Source organism: Scyliorhinus torazame, chromosome 2, assembly GCF_047496885.1.
Source record: "Scyliorhinus torazame isolate Kashiwa2021f chromosome 2, sScyTor2.1, whole genome shotgun sequence".
NCBI classification, from domain to species: Eukaryota; Metazoa; Chordata; class Chondrichthyes; order Carcharhiniformes; family Scyliorhinidae; genus Scyliorhinus; species Scyliorhinus torazame.
Window position 1 is genome coordinate 121,793,666 of NC_092708.1, and position 23,638 is coordinate 121,817,303.

Below are 23,638 nucleotides of genomic sequence, written 5' to 3' on the forward strand. Positions count from 1 at the left end.
CAGGGTCTTTTGTTAAAATGGCAAGCAACAGGAAGGTCAGGGTCCTGAATGCGCACAGACCGAAGATGCTCAGCAAAGCGAATGAACTCAAAATATGAACTGTTTTCCCTCCACAGATCCTGCCAGACCGGTTGAACTTTTCCAGCATTTTCTGTTTTAATTTCAGATTTCCAGTTCTGCAGTACTTTGCTTTTATTGTGGTGCTGCTGCTCTGATTGGTTACAACAGCTCTGGCCCAGGACTTTTAAATGATCAGGGGGCAGCTGGAGTTGACCCAGGCCAGCCCAAAATAAGTGTTGGGGGCTTATCTCGCCTCAGAGTAATGTGCACAGCTTGCGTTAATTTCTTTAGGTAGGAAGATATTTTGGGTCCTGCAGAGATTCAAAGCAGCTGTACACAAGCAACAGTTGGTGAGTTTAAGCTTCCTAACTGACTCGGTGGTCTGATTTCGATTTCAAGTCTGAAACCAATGCTGGAGTTTCGGTTTAGTTTAGTAAAACGAGGTTTGGGTTGGAGCCTCCTTGCTAAAACGGTAAAAATGACAAGGCTTCCCAGACCCCTTTGCACCATACCACTGTCTACCGGAATATTCCCAGTCAGAGTTGGCATTCCTATCCAGATCTCTTCCTTGTTCCCTTTGCAGCCATACTTTCAGGTATACCAGGGCTCTAAATTCTGGAAGTTCCTCTCTAAGCTCCTTTGCCTCGCCTTAAAACCTACCTATTTTGACCAAGTTTAATGTCACTTGTCCTAATCTCTATTCCTGTAGCTTGCTGTGAAGTTGTTTGATCATTGGAACGTCAGTAGAGTGCTATATGAAATGTTTTACTAATGTGCTATGCAAATATCGGTTTCAGTCACTATGTCGTGCAAAGTTTAGTAATCGCGGGCGGAGGGCAAGAAACAGTTTGTGCAAATAAAACAATAAATGGCAGTAAAGTGAAGTTGAATATTTGTCTGGCGGGTTGGGTTTTTGAATTAAATCCAGATGTGAGAAGTTTTAAAGAATGATTTCCACCATCCTTATATTATGCAGAAAGTGTGGTCTCCGTCCTTACCAGCGCATAACAGCACTGCTGTAAATGAGGGGTAGATTCACTGACTAAACATCTGTGGGTGTATGTTTTGCACCATGTGTATGTAGTGTGCAGACCAGGCCAGCGCAGCCCCTGCATTCAGTGCAGCGTGGGCGGCTGGCGGACTTCCCGCGCGCTTTGCACCTGGCAGGATCCGGCAGCGCGCGAAACTCCAGCGGCGGCTCCGCCTCCAGCACTGGCAGCCCAGCCCGCACTCAGTTCGCATCCTGCAGCAGTCCCGCCGCAAACTACTTTGCTGTTGCTGGAAATACATACTTGTGGAAATTAAATAGAATGAAGTTACGTAGTAAGGTACGCGCGCCCGTGTTTGCATTAGCTCGTTTCTCAGTTCGGAGCAGTTTTGCTGCTGTGTGTACGCTTTCCCGCATTTGCGTTAGTTTTTTCCTGAAATAACTGGAGTTTGAGCTGTTTTTCCTCGGTTTTTCGTGTTTGGGTGATTAAACTTCCGAGTGCTGTGATTCGTGTTCTTTCCCTAATACTTTTAAGCACCAAAAGTAACTTAAATTACTGTTGTTGGTTATGCGTTGTTGCCCAATGTGAAGCCTGGAGTCCTAACTTTTAAATGGACGTTTTGACTTTAAATTTTTTTTTTTGAATCGCGCTTTTAGATTTAAATCTCTGCTTTTCGCTTTGGACTCGGGGTTTAAACTCGGCGCCTGCCCACGTGATCTCCCTGGACGCGGGAAAAGCCGGGGGTGTGGGGCGCGCGGGGGGGATGGGGCGCGCGCGGGGCCGGGGGTGTGGGGGGCGCGCGCGGGGGGATGGGGCGCGCGCGGGGCCGGGGGGGGGCGCGCGCGGGGCCGGGGGGGGCGCGCGCGGGGGGATGGGGCGCGCGCGGGGCCGGGGGTGTGGGGCGCGCGCGGGGCCGGGGGTGTGGGGCGCGCGCGGGGCCGGGGGTGTGGGGCGCGCGCGGGGCCGGGGGTGTGGGGCGCGCGGGGGGATGGGGCGCGCGCGGGGCCGGAGGTGGGGGCGCGCGCGGGGCCGGGGGGTGGGGCGCGCGCGGGGCCGGAGGTGGGGGGCGCGCGCGGGGCCGGAGGTGGGGCGCGCGCGGGAACGGGCACAGTGAACGTGTGCGGGCGGTTGGTGGGGGTAAAGCCCGTTTGTTGACCGTCAACATGTCGCCCCCGAGTCATTCCGGTGGCTGGCGGCGCTCCGGTGACCGTGAAATGTGTGAACTGCAGCCCCGCACTGGCCTTCGAGAGAGCCGGTGTCGATGCTAATCCCACCATCAACTGTCCCAGGAGCTCCCCTTTAGACGGTCGGCGTCACACTTTGTTTGCTAACACACTTTGAAGTGCCTTGGGACATTTTACTGCGCTAGACGTTATCAAAGCAAGTTGTTGCACCCGTAAGGATTTATCAACAGTTGTGATTAGCACAGGTACCCACACGCACTCTGAATAGCGTAGTTTTTAAAAAATGACAATTTCCTTCCAACACTATCCCAGGATATGATGTGGAGATGCCGGCGTTGGACTGGGCTGAGCACAGTAAGAAGTCTTACAACACCAGGTTAAAGTCCAACAGGTTTCTTTCGAATCACTAGCTTTCGAAACACTGCTCCTTCCTCAGGTGAATGAGTTGGTTGACGCCCCGGAAATTGGGTAATTCCGCACGTGGGTACGGCCTCAGCAGGGACCTTGAATTCATGTTGCATTACATTCACCCCCCACCATCTGGTCGGGCTTGCGAAATCCTACCAACTGTCCTGGCTTGAGACAATTCACACCTCTTTGACCTGTGATTATCCCTCCAGTTGCTCGGTCTGGACCTCTGGATTTAATTACCTGCAAAGACTCACATTCAAAGTATCGTCTTGCATCTTCGACTTTGTCTATATGTATGTTTCTGGAACCCACCTCTTCATTCACCTGAGGAAGGAGCAGTGCTACGAAAGCTAGTGCTTGAAACAAACCTGTTGGACTTTAACCTGGTGTTGTAAGACTTCTTACTATCCCAGGATAAAAGTACAATGTTTGAACTATTAAAGATCAGTTGTTGCAGTCACTGTTTTTAGTACAATTTTGCTTCTGCAAACCATTTTTCAGGTATATGGTTAATTATTGATGGTTATAAATGAAAACAATTTAGTTCCAGATTATTTGATCCTTGGGGAAATTTAAAAAAAAAAGAGCTACCAGAAGGAGCAGTTTCTCAAAGGGTGACATAAATCAGAAATAAACTTTCGGGAGAACAGACTTCGTGTTTGCAAAATTAGATCTAGGCTGAGAAAGTAAGAAAAGTAGGACAAATTCAGTGCACTGAATTTTTTTTTCTGACCACTTTAAAATAGTGACAAAAGCAATGTGGTGCGTAAAATGATGTTAGTTAGCTAAATGAGAAACGTAATGAGAAATTGACAGAACTCGCAACGGTCCTTGAACTCCCAAATAGACCTCAGTTTGAAAACTTGATGCCCTAACATCAGTAAAGACCATTTTCAGTGTGTCGGCCCTTCCACCTTGTTTAGCTGCAGTAGCTGGAATGACCTCTTGTTCGATCAGTAAAAGTCGGGCAGTCATCCCAACTAATAACACAGTGGCTTGTTGAATTGATATTTGACTATTTTGTCTAAAAAATGAATGAGAAATATTGTTTTGTATGCTTTCATTTGTAGGTAGGAATGCCTATAATGTGATCTATAATGTTTGGCCTTATAAATCAACAGTAGTTTCAGTGCACAACCCACTTAACCATTTGATTTGTTGTGGGACAAATGGTTGTAGCCCTGAACAACATCTCAAACTACCAAAAGGCGATGATGTTCAAAGATATAATTTCTTATTGTTAATTTGCATACGATGATGTTTAATTAAGTGCTTGCATATTTGCTTTGAAATTTCTTTAAGGTTGGGGTCAGGGTCACTGATGAGGTTTTTGTACCACTAGTGCGATATGTATAGATTGCTGGTATTGCTAGCCATTTTGTGATTGGGCAGTAATTTGTTACTATTTTGCTGTCCATATGCTAAATGTCACAAGTGGTTAATTAAATCGTAGTCGATTGTGTTCATTATATTAGATTTCTTGTTTTGGTATGGTTAATGTATTTTGATAAAATTAATTTCTAAATGCACAATTGGAAGAGAACTAAAAATGTTGGAGGTACTGCAACACTAACTTGTCATTTCTGGAAAAGGGCCTATATCTGAAATGCTGAACTTTTAAATTCAGATCCTTCATTGAAATTAAAAATAATTTTACCTCCGTTATATGTTCCCCCAAGTAAAACAATTTAAACTAGATTTGCTTTTTAAATGTTGTAGAGGCAAAGACTAGTCGATCCATCTAGCATGTCCCATCCAAGCATAATGCCTTGTGCATAGTGATTCAGAAACTCCCTACCCACTTGGAGCTATATAATTTCTTGGGAGAGGCAAAGAAATCCAGGGTCATCTAAGGGGGAGGGAGAACCTGGAAATTTCCTTTCTGATCCTTTTAGGTAATTTGAACACATCCAGGGAGACCATATTGATTGTGCTACTTACAGGGTACCTACCTCTTGTACAACCTGACCGTTGCCTTGAGTATGTAGTGATTAAACATTCATTTCATGAGCTGGCAACCAGTTCCCACACCGTTTACTATTCTGTTGGGAGTAGGGAGGGGGGGTTAGGGAGAGAAAAAATGTGCAATATTTGTATTTAAACTGAGTACTGATTAACTCTATGTAGGAATTGCCTTGGAGGAATTAATGATCTTGACATTAGGAATTGAACAGTTGAGATCAATTATCCAAAGTGCTTAAATTATTGTGCTGTTGTTTTGTTTCTGTCCTATTATACGTCATAAAATTTAAATAAATATTGGCATCAAAAGATTCTCATTTATAAATCCCTGTGGGTGTGATGTTTGCTAGGTGCTCAACATTCGAATAGCAGATTGAACTTCTGACTGTGATTTAAGGATGTTACCAAAGTCCTCATAATAAGTTCATTCATTTCAGTAGGTTTGTTATCTTATTTTAAGAGTGCTTTGATATTTCTATTACAGGTAGCTTTAACCAAGGTTTGTTTGGGCTATTTTTAAAAATGTACTGCTCAGTCACTTTCTAGATTTGATTCAATTTTGTGATGTAAATGCGTGCATCCAAAGTATGAATATAGTATCCATGAATGCATTGTAAACTTGTAGTATTTGTGTAGTGTGTTGCCTTTTAACCAGAAATACAGGCGGTAGCTTAAAATCTTAACTTGAGGCTTTTATGTTGTCTGAGAGCATGGCTTCCTTTGTGGTGAAAGAAAAAGCATTCTGTATCTCCAGATAACTTGTGTTGATGAAAGCTGGTAATGATCTGAAAGGCCTAGTGGCATTACCATTTCAAATGTGAAAGCCCAGTGGGGCACCACACATGAATGTTTTTCATTGCTTGTGGAGAAGCTTGAAAAGATTTGCAGGCTGTCATGTCTGTTGGAAACTGCAGCCATGTCTAGGTCAGGGTGCAAATACAGCCTGTCTGTGACCTTATATCTGTGACCTTCTATGGGCAGCACGGTAGCATAGTGATTAGCACAATTGCTTCACAGCTCCAGGGTCCCAGGTTCGATTCCCGGCTTGGGTCACTGTCTGTGTGGAGTCTGCACGTTCTCCCCGTGTGTGCTCCGGTTTCCTCCCACAGTCCAAAGATGTGCAGGTTAGTTGGACTGGCCATGCTAAATTGCCCTTAGTGTCCAAAACTGCCCTTAGTGTTGGGTGGGGTAACTGGGTTATGGGGGATAGGGTGGATGTGTGCGGTTGGGAAGGGTGCTCTTTCCAAGAGCCGGTGCAGACTTGATGGGCTGAATGGCCTCCTTCTGCCCTGTAAATTCTATGAATCTCTAATTTGTTCAATTCTTACCTTTGGACGTCTTGTCAGTTGCACTCATTTTAAGAGGACAGTTTGGTTATTTGCAGCTTTTATTGCCAGTATTATAAGTAAAACAAAAATAGTGGTTCATAATAGTAGTCCTGGGAGAAGCATGTACGGCTAAAGTTTTAATAAACTTGTATGAAATATGCAATTGTACAGAAATGCACTTTGGAGACCCATTTGATTTGCTTTCAGCTCACGTTACTATCGCAGATCAGCTGCTTTTTTCCTGGTTGTGAATGTTCCAGCTGGTATTGAAGATTTCTGTATGTAACAAAAACTTTTATCTGTCTACTTTGGTTACTCAAACCAACCTAAACATGCAATTTGAATATCGAATAAGCACAACTGATGATAAATATCTACAAATCTCAAAGCCTGTCTGCAAAGCTAGAATAAATTGGCTGTGCATTCCATTTACATAGTACAAAGCAGATTCAGAGTACGACCACGTGTTATGCAAAGTGAATTCCTTGCAACTCATATCATTAAAACCTGACACTAAAGAAATTATTTAAAAGGTATTCAAGATTGTATTTTTTTTATCTGGCAGCAGATAGACCTTTCTGGAAAGGAAGAATTTAAAGACTTCAGAAACGTGGCATTGGTTCCCATGGAAACATCATCATCAGATGATAGCTGTGATAGTTTTGCTTCAGACAATTTTACGAACAGTGTAAGTGTAATTTAAGATTGTGAATGCAAAAGAAGTCGACTACAATTACCTTTAATATGATAGTTTGCTATGATGTAACAAGTTTTCTATTTCTTCTCAGAAAGCTAAATTCAGAGCAGAGATCCTGACAGAAGAACTGGCTCAGATTTTTAATGAGGATTCTGACAACAACGAATCATTCGATGGTTTTTCTGAAAGTGACCTCAAAGATGTGATGGGAGCAATGGTATATACTAAACAATGAAACTTGATTAAACAAAGTTAACAATGTTTTTGTCATCTATTTTTTTTTTTGCATGGTAATAGCTTGCAGCAATCACCCGTTCCAGTTTTTTGGTAATAATTCGATGCTGACAGAACAGCAAAAAAGCCAGTATTCAAAATCCTGAATCAACAGCTCAAATGTTTGCCAAATCTTGCGTTTCTGCTTGCATTTGGAACTGTTATACCGTATATTTGTTGGCAGTGATGCAGTGAATGTTACCAATTATCTTTTTGTATTGTCATCCATACACTTGCATTCAAACTTAACTGAATGATCTCTTTTTGTTTGTGAGCTGCCTCTTGACTCGGACTGAGAGCAGATTTTTAAAATGAAATTATAGATGTGTAAATATTTAGTAGTAGCTGAATATAGGGGTTGTTTAACTTTGTGCATGTTGTAATCTTTATGAAAGCAGAGGCTCCTCTCTCAATAGTATCGAATATTTTTAAAATATTGAGTCAAATTCATTAATTGTTTTCTCATTTGGTTAGAATTCACATTTTGGATTGCAGTTCTTGGACATGTGTTCAGACCAAATACTACACTAGTTGTTTAAGGAAATGTAATATTTTAATTATTTGTTATTAAGAGCGTTGAATCATCTGAATCGGAAGAGGATTATGAGGATGATGAAAAATCTGGAAAGAATCCCAAAACATGGAGCAAACAATGTTTTCCATTACGCGTGGCTTTTAGATTTCCACCTCGAAGAAATAAAAATGTCCCAGTAGCAGACACTTGTGTTGCCTTGAACAAGGATTCAGCTTCTGAATCTGATTCTGACCTGGATGAACCGAGAGGGGGAAGCTTTCTAGAGAAGAGAGCACTAAATATTAAAGAAAACAAAGCTATGGTAAATTGCATGCATATCTATTAATCATTTTGCTTATTTGTAGAAATTTAAGCACCTACCGCAATTCACGGCAAACCGTGTCAGTACTTGTGCTAGCTTCATATCATAACTCCTGTGAATGGCATTTATATTGCATGTAAAAATGTCACACCAGAATGTTGCTTACTGCAATTTTTTTAATGGCCCCATGTAATTTGATGGAGGTAAAGGGGTAGATTTCTTGGCTACCCTTGAAGCTGGTGAATGATGTGGAGGGGATTTTGATTGGGGGAAATAATGTGCTTGAATGAGAGAATTATGCCTGGTAGTGTGTATATTGCTACTCAGCTCGACTTGTGTTCAACCTAGCCTGTGCCTTTTAAGTTTAACACATTCCAATCTAAACTAGAAGCTAATTGAAGGCAGGGGCATTAAGGTTTTTGGAACTAAGGCAGGTTGGATTTAACCAGACCAGCCATGATCTAATTGAATGGTAGAACAGGTTTGAGGGGCTGAATAACCATCTCGTCTTAATTTCATACATTTCTGAGCTAAATTTGAGTCCACCGAGGGAAGATTGGGTCAGAAACCATGGGTTGAGAAATGGAAAAATTGCTGGAAGAATCAGAAGGGATGGGGACAATGAGAGAACAAATTCCCTCTAGTATTTAATGCTTACTAATAAATCCAATGAGTAACATAACAAGTACCCAGTGAGTGGTTATTATATGTAACTTGTTCCTACAATGAGCAGTTATGCTGAATAGCGTAGATAAATTGTGGGGGGAGCTAGATAAATGAACGAAAGAGAAAGTAATCGAAGGATACACTGATGTATGAGTACGGAGGATCATAAAAGCCGGCAGAGATCAGTTGGACTGAATGGCCTTTTACAATGTTATAAATTCTATGTAACATATTGTAATGTCCTCTTAAAAGTAATAAATGCCTTAATACAACATTTTTTTTTATCTTGTTGCTTTTATTCAAGCTGGCCAAACTGATAGCAGAGCTGAAGACTGTTCCAGGACTTTTTCCACGCAGGGTTTCTGTTCAAGGAACACCATCAGTAAGTAGACGATAGTAGGGGTTTGTTGCAATATACTCAAATGTTTCAAAATAATGCAGAAGTTCTTGTCTAATAAGAATTAAATAACTTAACATGGATATAACCAATTACTTAAGCACCCTGAACAGCCTTTATTAGGCTTGATCTGTCAAATTTGTTGAGTTTTTTTTGCATGAGTCAGTCATAGATATGTTACATGTCATGGCTTTTTTTATTTTAATAGTTAAATCTTCTCAATTTATAGATCTACATATGTAATTCTGTGAACAAGGTACCTCCCATGGGATGTCTCTTGAAATAGTACACCAAATTATATAAATATGTTCCAAACAATTGCTGTACAATAACAGTAATTTTGAAATGAAACATCAAACCACATATTAAACTGAAGCAGAAATAATTAAATCATCATAAAGGGACAATTGTATATTAATGGTTAAAATTTAATATTTTTAAATTGGCGCGCACCACAAAGTTACTGAATTGCAGAAGTAAAGTATTGGACATGCCTTAAGATTTGTGCAGCTTCTTGACTCTTGGTAGACTTGTGCATAATATTTTGCAGATAAAAATCTGAATTGTTGTATTTTTCAGAAATCAAAACGTTCACCAAGTAATGCATTCACAAGACATGCTTCCAGACAAAATCCTGAGCGTGGTACTCGACCTCATACTCGGTCAAGATCCTTGATTGATAGTCTTCCTTCTCCATCATTTGAACAAGAAGATAATGTCAGCTTTATGAGGAAAAGAAAGTTTCTGGATAATGACTTCTCTGAGGTAGAGTCATTAAGTCATTTGTGCTGCTATTAGCAACACCTTTCATGCTGCACTGACTTTGCCAGCTTAATCTGCATTTCTGGTGGTCACTTGTAAAGCCTAATAACCTTTACAGTTAAAGACTTTTATGTTCATAAAATTATAGAGATCCATTTCAGTAGTGTCTGCGCTCACTGCAATTAAACACTTGGGAATACATGCCTCATTAAGAAATCTTGAAACATTGAAAGTCAATATATTTTGTTTTGAAGCTTTATGTAGCACTTGACTTTACAGGTTGGCAAGCAGAATAAAAACAAGTAGGATGAAACAGCTAGTCTTCAGTACTAACTTATGCTTTGAATGCTCAATATAATAGCGTTCGCAAATAAAACTATAGTTGTGCAGGCAAATGTTACATTGCATCTTGAGAATTTACATTTTTCATGTCCTAAGCTGAGATAATTAAATTCATTTATTGTCTTCGGACAAATTCTAGATGTAAGCAATCTCTGTGTCCTATTCTAGTCCAAGCTGATCTTGCAGCTGCTTGGCCCTCCATCACAAAAAACTGCCTACTTCCACCTCTATAATGTTGCTCCCCACAGCCCATCTGCTGCGAGAATCTCATCCATGCTTTGTCTCTTCTAGACTTGATTATTCCAATGCTTTCCTGGCTGTTATCCCATCCTCCAAAAAACTTCAACTCATTCAAAACTCTGCTGTCCGTATTAATGTCTTACAACAAGTCTCTCTCTTATGGATAACATATTTGGCATTAGAATTGTCATTATTTTATCCAAATATGTTTGTTTAAGGCCTCATGAACTCTGTTCTTCATACTCTAGCTTCTTGAACATCCTCATGGCACCCTCCCGCCCCAGCCATTGTTTTAGAACCCTCTCAATAATTGTGTCTACACTTCTTTTTTTTTTAATGTACTCCATTTAACACCTACCTCATTTACCAAGCTTTTGGATTTTTTTCTCATACTACTTTGGCTTGGCTTTCATTTTTGTCTAATTTATGCCCCCTGAAGGAATGCTTCAGTTAAAGGAATCCTATAATTGCAAGTAGTTGATAACTATTATGTGAAACTTCCAAGCTAGCACTGAAGACTAGTTTTGACGTGCATTTTGAAAATGCCACTGAATTTCTTTTAGTAGAGATCATCTTGTCTGGGTTCCTATTATAAGCTAATGTGCTAAAGAGTTGCTGTTCTATTTGAATGTTGCTTAACTTGAATTATTAGATATTTTAAGAGGGGAAAAACAAGACAAAATTATAGCACTGTCTCCTTTCATTTGAATAATAGCCTAGGTTAAAACATTGCATCAAAAACAGAAAATAATGGACTATCTCAGCAGGTCTGACAGCATCTGTGGAGAGAAAAGAGAGCTAATGTTTTGAGCCTGGATGACTCTTTGTAAAAGCCTTTATCAAAGGCTGAAGAGCCTTTTCTGCAAACCTCTATGACTCTATGTTTAATATTGTTTACAGGTGGCTATGGATCACTGAAAGAAGTTTGTGATCTGTGTATTAAGTTTGTCACTCCATTCTTCTCTCCACCAACTCAGGATGAAATGCCTCTTCGTAGGAGAAGCCGTTCCAGCATACTTACCATCCCACATGTGGTGCGACCGGTTGCGGACATCACGCAGGAGGAGTTGGAAAATATTTCTTGTTCAGCTAAAGATAAAGTTTATAATCGAGCCACAGTAAGTGTTCTTTTCATAATTTCTACTTGCCAGAAGTTCAAGTGTTAGCCCCTTTATCTAACCTAGACATATTTTTGGATACAAAGGCACAATTTATCATGGCCAATCCACTAATTTGCACATCTTTCGACTGGGAGGAAACCGGAGCACCCGGAGGAAACCCTCACAGACACCGGGAGAATGTGCAAACTCTACATAGTGACCCAAAGCCAGAATTGAACCTGGTCCCTGGCACTGAGGCAGCAGTGCTAACTACTGTGCCACCCAGTCGCTCATAATGGGCAGAGTACAAGCTGTACTCAATCAAACTGCACTTGCAAAATGCAAAGCAAAGTGTCTAGTGTTATATGTGATTACACAATTGGGCAGCACTTGCTGAGCAAATCTTAGTGCACTAATAGCTATACCAACAACAAACTTGATATAATCAGCTGAGCTTGTAACATGGTTCATTTATGCTTGCTAGAAGCGACATATATTCATACCCAGGACCCGTTCTCTGCAAACAAAATGGAATATGTTCAGGTCTAGCGTCTTTTGTTTAGTTGCTCATTGCTTTCTCCATGGCAAAGGCTTGGCCAATCTGTGTCAACCTGCCAACCGGTACTTTTTTCTCTCCTGTAGCCTAAATAGTTGTGATCATTTGTTCTTGTGTTTGTCCTGATGCGTGGAAGATGAAAAGTTTCAGCAACAAGTCTCACTTCAGAAGTGCTAAACTTTCCCTTATTTCCATATGTGGTAAATTCACATTAGTACCATTGTTCATGAGTCAGAAGTTATACTATTCATGTAGAGCAATTCTGGAGAAGGATAACTTGAATCTGAGAATATTTGCAGCAGGGGAGGAGATACAACAGGGAGTCTTAACGTAGATTGATGCTCAAAACATTTTGATCAGTTCCTAAAATATCTTCGTACTGCTCATTTCAATTGAAATGGCTGTGTATTCTAGTAACATAAGAAAGATAGGAGCAGAAATAGGTCATTTGGCCCCTCGAGCCTACTCCGCCATTCAGTAAGATCACGGCTGATCTGTTTGCATTTCGAATCAACATTCTCACTTGCCCCCAGTACCCCAATAACCTTACCTAACAAGGATCCTATCTAATTCTGCCTTAAAAATTATTCAATTACCCTGCCTCCACCGCCTTCTGAGACAGAGTTCCAAAGTCACACAAACCTCTGAGAATACAAATTCTCCTAATTTCCGTTCTAAAAGGGTGATTTTTAAAACCGTGCCTCCTAGTTCTGGTCTCACCCACAACAGGAAACATGCTTTCTATGTCCATCTTGTCAACATTCAACATCTTTAATACTAAAGTCACCCTTCGCTCTCCTAAACTCCAGTGGAAACATGTGAAACTGAAACCTGTCCTCATACCTTTCATTCAAGGTATCAGTCTAGTAAACATCCTTTGAACTGCCTTCAACACATTTACATCCTTAAACTGCACAGTATTTCAGGAATCAGTGTTAATGTGTGGAACAGAAATATATGATTTTAATTAAATGGAAAGCTTCCTCCGAGTGTGTGTACACTTGGAACTCAGTCTCCTTCTTGATTGATAGCAATTACATTTGGTAGTTTGGTTTTGCGGGGCGTGGGGGGGGGGGGTTTAAGAGTGAAATGGTGATTAAAGGAATTGCAAAATGGCAATATCCTGGGCTGAACACACTCAGTAGGCTAGAAGCTTGCATTCTAGTGTGGCATTGCCATTGATAACGGTCATTGGAAAGTAGACATGCAGCTTGCACTAAATACTTGTACAGAAAATAGAAACTTTCTGGAAGACCCAGAGGAATATTAAAGGCTGGGAACCGAGCACAAGGCACAGCTAATGCTGCTGAAAGAGGAGCAGGCCTGTGCAAGGAAACCATCTTTTAATACGTTATTGTATGCTTTCCTTGTGTTTTGTTTAATTCACTACATTTTTCTCTAGTGCTATATGGTAAATTAGGTGAAGAATCAATTTGATCGTTGAAATCATAGAATGGTTGTAGCACAGAAGAAGGAAGACCATTCAGCCCATTGTGTCTGTACCAGCTCTTTGCAAGAACAACTACCTATTCTGGCCTTTTTCCCTGTACTACAGAAAGTTTGCCCTCCCAAGTATTTTTGAATTCCATGATTGAGTCTACCTCTATCGCACACTGTGTATTTCTATACTAATTACTGGCTAAGCAAAAAAGCTTTTCTTCATGTCGTTGTTGCTGCTTTTGCCAGTTTTAAATCTGTGCCCAAACGACGTAGAAGCACAAGTATACCACTCGGCCCATTTAGTCTGCTACGCCGCTCGATGAGATCATGGCTGATCTGATAAGAATTCTGAACCCCACTTTCCTGCCCTATCCCCATAACCCTTGATTCCCTTACTGATTAAAAATCTGTTTATCACCGCCTTAGTGACCCAGCCTGTACAACTCTCTGAGGTAAAGAATTTCACAGATTTACCACCCTCATAAGAGAAGAAATTCCTCCTCGTCTTTGTCTTAAATGGGCGTCCCCATACTCTGATTAATGTCCTCCGGTCCTAAACTCTCCCATAAGAGGGAACACCCTCTCCGCATCTACCCTGTCAAAACCCTGAGAATCCTATATGTCTCAATAAGATCACCCCTCATTCTTATAAACTCCCAATGAGTACAGGCCCAATTTGCTCAACCTCCCTGCCATAAGAAAATCCTTCCATAACCTGGATCAACCCTGTGAACCTTCTCTGGACTGCCTCCAATGCCTGTATATCTTTCCTTGGTTAAGGGGACCACAACTGTTCATAGTTTTCCATGTGTGGGCTAACTAGTGCTTTCTCCCCATGTTTGCGTGGGTTTCGCCCCCACAACCCAAAGATGTGCGTGCTAGGCGGATTGACCACGCTAAATTGCCCCATCATTAGAAGAAATTAATTGGGTACTCTAAATTTTATTTTAAAAACTAGTGCTTTACATAGTTTTAGCAGGACTTATTTCTATACTCCATTCCCTTTAAAATAATGGCCAACATTCCTTTTGCCTCCCCAATGACCTATAAAACTTGCATGCTAGCTTTTTGTGATTTCTGCACAAGGATCCCCAAATCCATCTGTGCTGCAACTTTATGCAGCCTTTCACCATTTAAATAATGTTCTGCTCCTTTATTCTTCCTATCAAAGTGCATAACTTACATTTTCTTATATTATATTCCATCTGCCCAAGTTTTTGCCCAATCACCTAACCGGTCTATATTCATAGAATTTCTACAATGAAGAAGGAGGCCATTCGGACCACTGAGTCTGCGCCAACCCTCCGAAAGAGCATCTACCTAGGCCCAATCCCCTGCCCTATCCCCCATAACCCCACCCAACCTTTGGACACATGGGGGAAATTTGGCGTGGCCAATTCACCTAACCTGCACTATTCCTTTAAACACTCTGTCATCCTCGCCACTTGCTTTCCTACCTAATTCTGTACCATCCGCAAACTTGCATTCACTTCCCTCGTCCAAGTCATTAATATATATTGTAGCCTCAGCACGCATCCCTGTGGCACTCCACTAGTTACGAGGTTACCACCCCAAAAATGCTCCTCTCTCCCAACTCTCTGCCTTCCATCAGTTAGCCAATCCTCTATCCACGCTAATATACTACCCCCAACACCATGGGCTCTTATCTTTTTTAAAAATAAATTTAAGAGTACCCAATTAATTTTTTCCAATTAAGGGACAATTTAGCATGGCCAATCCACCTAGCCTGCACACCTTTTGGGGTTGTGGGGGCGAAACCCACACAAACACTGGGAGAATGTGCAAACTCCACAGGGACAGTGACCCAGAGCTGGGATCGAACCTGGGACCTCAGCACCATGATGGACTCTTAAGTAGCGTTTTGTGTGGTACCGTACCAAATTCTTTTTACATTTACTGGTTCCCCTTCATCTACCTTGCTTGATACTACCTCAAAGAATTCTAATAAATTTGTCAAGCACGATTTCCCCTTCGTGAAGCCATGCTGACTCTGCTTGATTATGTTATACATTTCCAAATGTCCTGCTATTACATCCTTTACAATGGATTCTAACATTTTTCCAATGATAGAAGTTAAACTAACTGGCCTATAGTTTTTTTTTTTTTTGTCTCCCTCTTTTTTGAATCAAGGTGTTACATTGGCAGAATCCTTTGATTCTCGATCCTTTCATCAACTCCGTACACCCCCATATAATTTTAAACACCCCAATCAAATCTTCTCACAATCTTTATTTCACTGAGGAGACAACCCCAGAAATCTCCAATCTGCCCACACAACTGAAATTCCTTCGTTCTGAAATCAATCTTGTGAATCTTTTCTGCACCTTTTCTAATTCCTTCACCATTCCTGAAGTGGGTGACACCAAACTGGATGCAATTCTCCAATTGAGGCTGTAGAAGTGTTTTAAACAGGATGATATGTAAATTCCAAGATCCCATTTTCTTTATTAACCACTTTCTCAATCTGGCCTTCTATCTTCAGTAATTTGCACAAACCCCTTGTTCCCTCCGCTCCTGCATCTCCTTTAGAATTGTACCCCATGTTTTATATTGCCTCTCCTCTCTTCCTTCCTACCAAAATGACTCTCTTCATAGAAAATACAGCACAGAACAGGCCCTTCGGCCCACGATGTTGTGCCGAACCAATTTCAATGGATTAAGTTTCATCTGCTTGTGCCTCTGCTCCACCAGACCTCCATGCCTTTTTTGAAGCTTAAAACTTATAGTTCAGAGTTCTTCCAAGTTTTGTGGCATTTGCTAATTTTGACATTATGCCGTTTGCACCCAAGTCTAGGGCATGAATATGGATCAAGAAAAGCAGCAGGTGATTTCTGGGAAATCCTACTATGTCTTTCTCCAGTCTGAAAAACAACCATTCACCTCCACTCTGTTTCCTGTCACTCCGGCACAATTTTGCTACTGTTCCTTTTATTCTATGAGAGCTAATTTGCTTGCAAGTCTGTTTCTGTGGTACTTTATCAAATGCCTTATGGAAATCCACATCAGTTACACTACCTTCATCCATCCTGTTATATCAAAAAACCAAGCAACTTTGTTAAACGTGATTTGCTTGTAATTCCATGCTGGTTTTCCTTAATTCACATTTGTCCAATTGCCTATAAAAACTATTTTGTCCTGAGTTATCATTTCTAAAAGCTTCCCCACCACTGAGTTTAAACTGACATGTAGTTGCTGAGTTTATCCGTACACCCTGATTCGAAAAGGGTGCAACTTTTGCAATTCTCTAGCACCAACCCTGTATCTAAGGAGGTTTGGAAATTATGGCCCGTGCCTCTGCTATTTCCATCCTTCCTTTCCTCATTTGGCCCTGATGACTTATTAACTTTAAGTATAGCCAGCCTTTCTAATACCTGCTCTCTATCAATTTTTAGCCCCTCCGATGTCTCATTTCCCTCCTCTCTCAGTACGATGTGGCCAGCATCATCTTGGCAAAGTACTCATTTAATACCTCAATCAAAATACACACACAGCACAATTTCATGGTAATAAAAATCAAGGTGAGAAATGAAAAGTTTCCATTGGAGGCATTTCATCAGCCTTGGGTTCCATAGGTCAGGTATAATAGAGAAATATATATCCTGTTTTATTGGTATTAGTTTGGTTGAATGATTGTTGGCTAGAAAACTAGGAGAACTCTATGTTCCTTTTCAAAAGGTGCCCTGGAATCTTTGTCCACCTAAGCAAGTGCCTTTTACTAAATTCATAACTTTTTGAATGACTGGATCTCAAACAGTGACTTTTAGTCTTGGCCTTATGCAATGTTTGTGTTTCTCACCAATCACCTGAAGTTTTTTAAAATTGCTCACGGTGCAGGTCATGCTCTTATTGTCATTGTCTAGTTGCCCTTGTTTTCTTAAGTTACTGCAGCCAGTATTATGGATCTTCCACAAATGTTTTTTAAAATTATTTGTTCATGGATTGTGAGTGTGCCTTATTGCCCTCAAGGAAGGTAATGGTGAGCCGCCACCTTGAACCGCTGTAGTCTGTGTTGTGCAGGTACACCCACAGGGCTGTTGGGGAGGTAGTGCCAGGATTTTGACCCAGCAACAATTAAGGAACAATAGTTATATAGACAAATATGATTTGGAGGGAAATGATCAGGTAATATACTGCTCACCAAAGACGTTTTTGTAGCCGACTAGGAGACTGCTTTTATATTGTTAGCATGGACTGCAATCATACTGAGGCCTCACAATGCAAGGGACAGCCCCTTCCGCTTCCTATACACAGTACATTACAGTGCTGCTAATTTATCTTGGAACATCTTAATTTTGCACAAGCATTCCATTTCCATTCTCTGAATTTTAAACTGTTTAATTTGGCTTTTTGGGTAGCACAGTGGCTAGCACTGTTTCTTCACAGCACCAGGGTTCGATTTCTGCTTGGGTCACTGTCTGTGTGGAGTCTGCACATTCTCCCTGCATCTGCATGTGTTTCCTCCGGCTGCTCCGGTTTCCTCCCACAAGTCCAAAAGACGTGCTTGTTAGGTCTGTGTACCCGAACATGCGCTGGAGTGTGGCGAGTAGGGGCTTTTCACAGGAACTTCATTGCAGTGTTAATGTAAGCCTACTTGTGAAAATAATAAAGATGAAAGATTAATGCTGAGACTTTCATTCACTAAAATAAATCTGAAATCACCTGCAGTTGCCCACCAGCTTGATTATTGTCTCTTTAACATGGAAAACATTTTTTGTTTTTATTAAACGATGCCATTTTACTAATTCAAAAGTAAAATATTTCCCCCCAATTTTAGTTAGTTTATTTCCCTTGCCTTGTTCTTCAACATAAAGAAATCCAGAGTTGCAAAACATTAACCTGTATTTTATTTTTTTAGGAAAAATTATGAATTGGGATAGTAAGGATTAACATTCACTAAGCAGTGCTAGTACTAGCTGCAAAGAGGAAGCAAAACAAACTTGGGCTGTATATATATCTTTTATACTTGGGAGAAAGGGAGTCTGAACCTAAAATGAGAGAATTTCCATATTAATAAACTGGCAAAGATGTGTCTGTAAAAGGGAAAGTGCTGATGGAAACATTCACTTTGCATTCCAATCACTTTACCATTAAAAGCTATTAGCATTTAACTGTGCTTTCAAATAATTCCATGTAATTTTGGGGCATGCTTTTGAAGTGTCAACAGAAAAACATGGATGTATTTGCTCTTGCAGGGTTCCACTTGCCACCAATGCCGTCAAAAGACTATTGATACAAAAACAAATTGTCGAAACCCAGAATGTGTGGGGATCAGAGGACAGTTCTGTGGTCCGTGTCTTCGAAACCGCTATGGTGAATTTGTTAGATCTGCCTTACTGGATTCTGTGAGTATTATGTTTTTTGTCCAATTGCATGTGTTTATATAGTGTCCCCTCTTTATTGATGTAGTTAGCGTTAAAATATTAGCATGTTATTGTTTTCAAGCTAGCAACTACATGACTAAGGAGCTAATTGCCTGAGAAGCTTCCCTTATTTAGAACATACAGTGCAGAAGGAGGCTATTCGGCCCATCGAGTCTGCACCAACACACTTAAGCCCTCACTTGCACCCTAGCCCTGTAACCCAATAACCCCTCCTAACCTTTTTGGTCACTAAGGGCAATTTATCATGGCCAATCCACCTAACCTGCACATCTTTGGACTGTGGGAGGAAACCGGAGCACCCGGAGGAAACCCACACAGACATTTGTTGGAGATTGTTTCAGGTTGAAGGTTACTAGAAAAATATTTCATTTTCATGTAATCTGAATTTAATGATCTTTGTATGTAGATCAGCTTTACCCAGTTTTTTTTTTTGTTGCCCTCAATTTTCATGTAATTAGAAGCTAATGTTAAGTAATTCCTTTGCTACACAAGCAAATAGTTGTGATATTTGTCACTGCAAAAGGTAATTTTATATGATTTACTTTATGTTCATAACTTTTCTGAAACAAAAGTATATACTTTGTGCAGAACCATTGACACGTTTTGGTTGGAAAATTAAAAATGGGATTAAAAGTGCTGTTTAGAAAATTTACCAGTGGTTTCAGGCTCATGGTTTTTTTCCTTCCATAATCAGAACTGGCATTGTCCACCTTGTAGAGGAATCTGCAATTGTAGCTTCTGCCGACAACGTGAAGGTCGCTGTGCTACAGGTGTTCTTGTTTACCTGGCCAAATATCATGGATATGACAACGTTCATGCCTACTTGAATAGGTATGTTCCAAGTTCTTTTTTGTGTTTTGCTCATGTGAATATTTTCGTTATGTAGTGTTTTTAAGTAAAAATCTGAATTTCCTTTTCAGCCTGAAAAGAGAACTTCAAATGGAAGACTGACGAGAGCAGCAGTGAACCGGTTTTATGAAAGCAATCAAATCTTTTAATAAATTTACACCTTTTAAACAATTTTTGCTAAATATTGAGCTAGATTTACAGAAATATGCTTCAATCATAGTGCTTCATTTACAATATTTTGCATAGTGAACTTACTCGCATTTTGTTTGCTACCATAATCACAGGTTAACTAGGAGCATGCTAGAGTTAAGGGGGAAGAAGGTGATAACAATTCTTTGCACATGCTCCCCTATAGACATTGTTTTAGGCTACCGACATCAGCAAAACCATTTGCCCACTAGCATGCTTACGGCAGCAAGTAAATCCCTCAGTCCACTGTCATTTGTTCTACTTGCATAATAGCCTTGTTCTATAATATCGCCCAATTTTAAATATCCAGCTGCTCAATTGTAGTGTCAATCTCTTGTATTTAAGTCAAAACCGATTGCTCAATACACACTTAAATCTCAGCTGGTTTCAATTCACTCTCAAATTCTACAGCTAGATTTTTAAAAACTCATTAATTTTAATGGCTTTTACCTATGTTCTGTTAATGAACCTGAATGAACTATAAATACCATACCAATCTAGCATTGTATCCAATGATAAATCTGTATCAAGATTACTGCTCATAACTTCAAATAATACAAACATGTACAATAAAGTTTCATAGGACAATCAGTTAACCACGCCAACATCCCACTTTCTCGGGGTACAAGCACTTATGCCCCATGTTTTCAGGGTGCAAGTGGAAGTCAAATTTTTGCAACTCTGTGCCCCCCCCCCCCCCAACCGTGCTTGTGTTGTGTGAGGGATTTACGTCACAAAATGCACTCTCGTTGAAACCATACAAAATTGAGCAAATTTGCATCTAAAAGGTACTTGAATGCCTGGGAAGGAGGGAGAAGTATTTGGTCTTTTGCATTTTAATGTTATGTTTTGCCACTTGTACCATGTTGGGATTGGTATTACGTGTGCTATCTGCAATATAAAAGATGAATTTAATCAGAAGCTATACATTGGATCAGCGTAAATTATGAAATATTCACGTTGTTGCAGTTATTGTCTTATGCTGGTGGTAGAGCATTGAAGTTTTGTAATGTTCTGAATGTATTTTAATAAACCTTTTTTATTTTTGAATATTTTCCAATTGTGCAAATACTTTACACCCTGAATTATGTTATGAAAAATCATGCTGGTTTTGTGACTTGTAACATGCACTCCTTGCTTTAAGCAATATTTGACAGTATTTAAAATCTAGTTGTAGTAGTGGTTAATATAGAAAGAAATGCACAGAAATTGAAATTCCCTCAATTCATAATATTGTTCATAAGTGCCAGAAATTTCTTCTGTCTCCCAATCCAAGATTGTTGGAAGCTCCACGAGCCAAGCCATCAGAACAATATTTCTTAAGCATCTTGTGCCTGTTAGACTTTATAATGGCATTTTGGCGAGGAAAGCTGCACGAATGTTCAGCACAGATTATGGTATCAGTCTTGGTTTCAAAAATAAATTTCTTTCAAATTGGCTACATGTATATTGGGTAAACCTACAGATAAATTTATCGAAAAATGGATGTTGCTGAAAGAATAAAGTTACAATAAAATAAAAGTTGTAGTCAGGTAATGCTACTTCAGGTTACTGATTTTGAAAGCACGCCCTGCTTTTAACATCCGCTGTTCACTACAAATTAGTTTTTTTGTTATCGAGCTAAAGGTGGATAGATTGAGGAGGCACAGGAACAGCTGAGGGTCATGGATTAGTATTCACTTTTAGCTGTACAGGAAACAAATCTGTCTACTCTTATCCAGTGCTAGCGCAGCAGGCAAGAGACAGCTCCACACCTGTCACTTTAGTTCTCCCTGCTTGAACTACAATCTCAAACTTGTGCACATTTGCAGTGGAAACCGATTTCTGGTGTTTGTATTTAAATATCTGTACTAAATAATGTTTATTTTTAATAGCAACCATATTATTCAGAGATGTGCTGTACCTCTACGGAGGATTATTCTCTCGTGGCCTTTGGATGTGTGTCTATCAAAAACATTCTACAATTGAAAGTAGTGCAAAAGCTAAGTGATGAAGAATGTGGTTGGATTACCGAAGATTGAGTTGCCTCCAGTATCAAGCACAACAACCCAACTGCAACACTCACTCACATTTTTCTGTGACATAAAGCAGCAAATAAAAACTTTTAAACGCACAATAGTAAAGCAACACCAGCAAGAATCCATTTTGCACTTCTCTCCTTCGTTTTCAAATTGAAAGTGCAAACATAGGTAGGTCCTCGAAGTTTAGTCTTGTAAACGGGGCATTCATAAATATTCCTCATTTCCTGTTTGTCATTGGGGATTGCTTTAACATATATAACAGGTATCAGAGGTGTCAATTCTTTCAACCGGGCTTCTGCTATATGGCCATTCTGTATATCCCATCGTGCTCCTGTGATGTAACAAGGAGAAAGTAAATACTTTTACAAAAGGCTTATTTGTTTCAATTAAAAAAATGCTATGAATAATCTGGACAGCAGTGGCGCAGAGGTTAGCACACCTAACGGCCCCGAGGTCCAGGTTCGATCCCAGCTCTGGGTCACTGTCCGTGTGGAGTTTGCGCATTCTACGCGTGTTTGCGTGGGTTTCGCCCCCACGACCCAAAAGATGTGCAGGTAAATGGATTGGCCACGCTTAATTGGCCCTTAATTGGAAACATTTAATTGGGTACACTTTAATTTTTTTTAACGTGTATAATTTCTTATGGTGTTGACTTGCAATGGCAGCCATGGTGAGAGGGTCGCACATTTGGTCGCTCCCGCTCGTGGTGGATGGATCGTTTCCCCAGCTAACAGGTGGATTTGCTGATTTAGAAATGTGCAGGTGGGGTGGTAGGAGAGTGGCCCACCGGGGGATGGATTTGTGGACCAGAAGTGGCCGAAAAAGGGAATAGTTGGCGATAGCTGGAGTTGTGCCTGTGATACAGGTGAAGCTGGTGGAGGATCAGGGACCAACCAGATCCAATGCTCACAGCAGCTCGTGGGCTTCCTTAACGAGACATTCACCCAGCTGAAGGTGAATTAGGAGGACTTGGGTAGGGGTGGTGGACCTGATAAAGGCAGGGATCAACCGCATGGAAATGAGGCTGATGGCCCAGAGCCATGAGATGGTGGGGGGAGTACGAGGAGCAGCTTGCCTCGCTAGCAGCAGAGATGGGGATGATGTGGGATCAATAGAGGCGGCTGCAGGAGAAAGTGGAGGACCTGGAGAATTGGTCTCACAGGCAAAATTTGAGGATCGTAGGACCATAAGACATGGGAGCAGAATTAGGCCACTCGGCCCATCGAGTCTGCTCCGCCATTCAATCATGGCTGATAATTTTCTCATCATTCTCCTGCCTTCTCCCCATGTCCCCTTATTAATCAAGAATCTCTGTCTTAAAGACACTCAAAGTGATTTGGCCTCCATAGTCTTCTGTGGCAAAGAGTTCCACATATTTACACCACCCTCTAGCTGAAAAAAATCCTCCTCATCTCTGTTTTAAAGGATCGTCCCTTTAGTCTGAGATGGTGCCGTCTGGTTCTAGGTTTTCCTACAAGTGGAAACATTCTCTCCACGTCCACTATATCCAGGCCTTGCAGTATCCTGTAAGTTTCAATAAGATCCCCCTCCTCCTTCAACGAGTACAGACCTAGAGTCCTCAACCGTTCCTCATACAACAAGCTCTTCATTCCAGGGATCATTCTTGTGAACCTCCTCTGGACCCTTTCCAAGGCCAGCACATCCTTAGATACGGGGGCCAAGACTGCTCACAATACTCCAAATGGGGTCTGACCAGAGCCTTATACAGCCTCAGAAATACATAACTGGTCTTGTAGTCTAGCCCTCTTGATGTGAATGCTAACATTGCATTTGCCTTCTTAACTGCCGACTGAACCTGCACATTAACCTTATGTGGAGATGCCGGCGCTGGACTGGGGTGAGCACAGTAAAAAGTCTTACAACACCAGGTTAAAGTTTGTTTCAAATCACGAGCTTTCGGAGCACTGCTCCTT

General features: G+C 40.8%; 2 protein-coding genes across 7 annotated transcripts in view; one reads left to right on the top strand and one right to left on the bottom strand.

Moving 5' to 3' along the window:
- The first annotated feature begins 329 nt into the window (after positions 1–329).
- cdca7a (cell division cycle associated 7a) lies at positions 330–20,733 on the top strand. 6 transcript variants are annotated; one of them, XM_072476232.1, is made up of 10 exons: positions 330–410; positions 6,500–6,622; positions 6,723–6,848; positions 7,477–7,740; positions 8,711–8,788; positions 9,383–9,568; positions 11,125–11,265; positions 18,457–18,606; positions 19,340–19,476; positions 19,566–20,733. In XM_072476232.1, exons 2-10 carry the CDS (start codon positions 6,560–6,562, stop codon positions 19,594–19,596), a joined length of 1,176 nt encoding a protein of 391 aa, XP_072332333.1. In that variant the 5' UTR covers positions 330–410; positions 6,500–6,559; the 3' UTR covers positions 19,597–20,733. The 6 variants fall into 6 exon arrangements, with proteins under 6 accessions (XP_072332333.1, XP_072332350.1, XP_072332323.1 ...); XM_072476249.1 differs by lacking the exon at positions 330–410 and adding an exon at positions 589–655; XM_072476222.1 differs by lacking the exon at positions 330–410 and adding an exon at positions 1,216–1,388 and having other exon boundaries at positions 6,503–6,622.
- Positions 20,703–23,638, bottom strand: part of dnah9l (dynein, axonemal, heavy polypeptide 9 like) — a 1,249,478-nt gene continuing 1,246,542 nt past the window's right edge. The window contains exon 80 of the mRNA XM_072476205.1: positions 20,703–22,035. Within this exon, the coding sequence (XP_072332306.1) occupies positions 21,788–22,035 (248 nt within the window). The 3' untranslated portion in view covers positions 20,703–21,787. The remainder of the gene's footprint in view (positions 22,036–23,638) is intronic.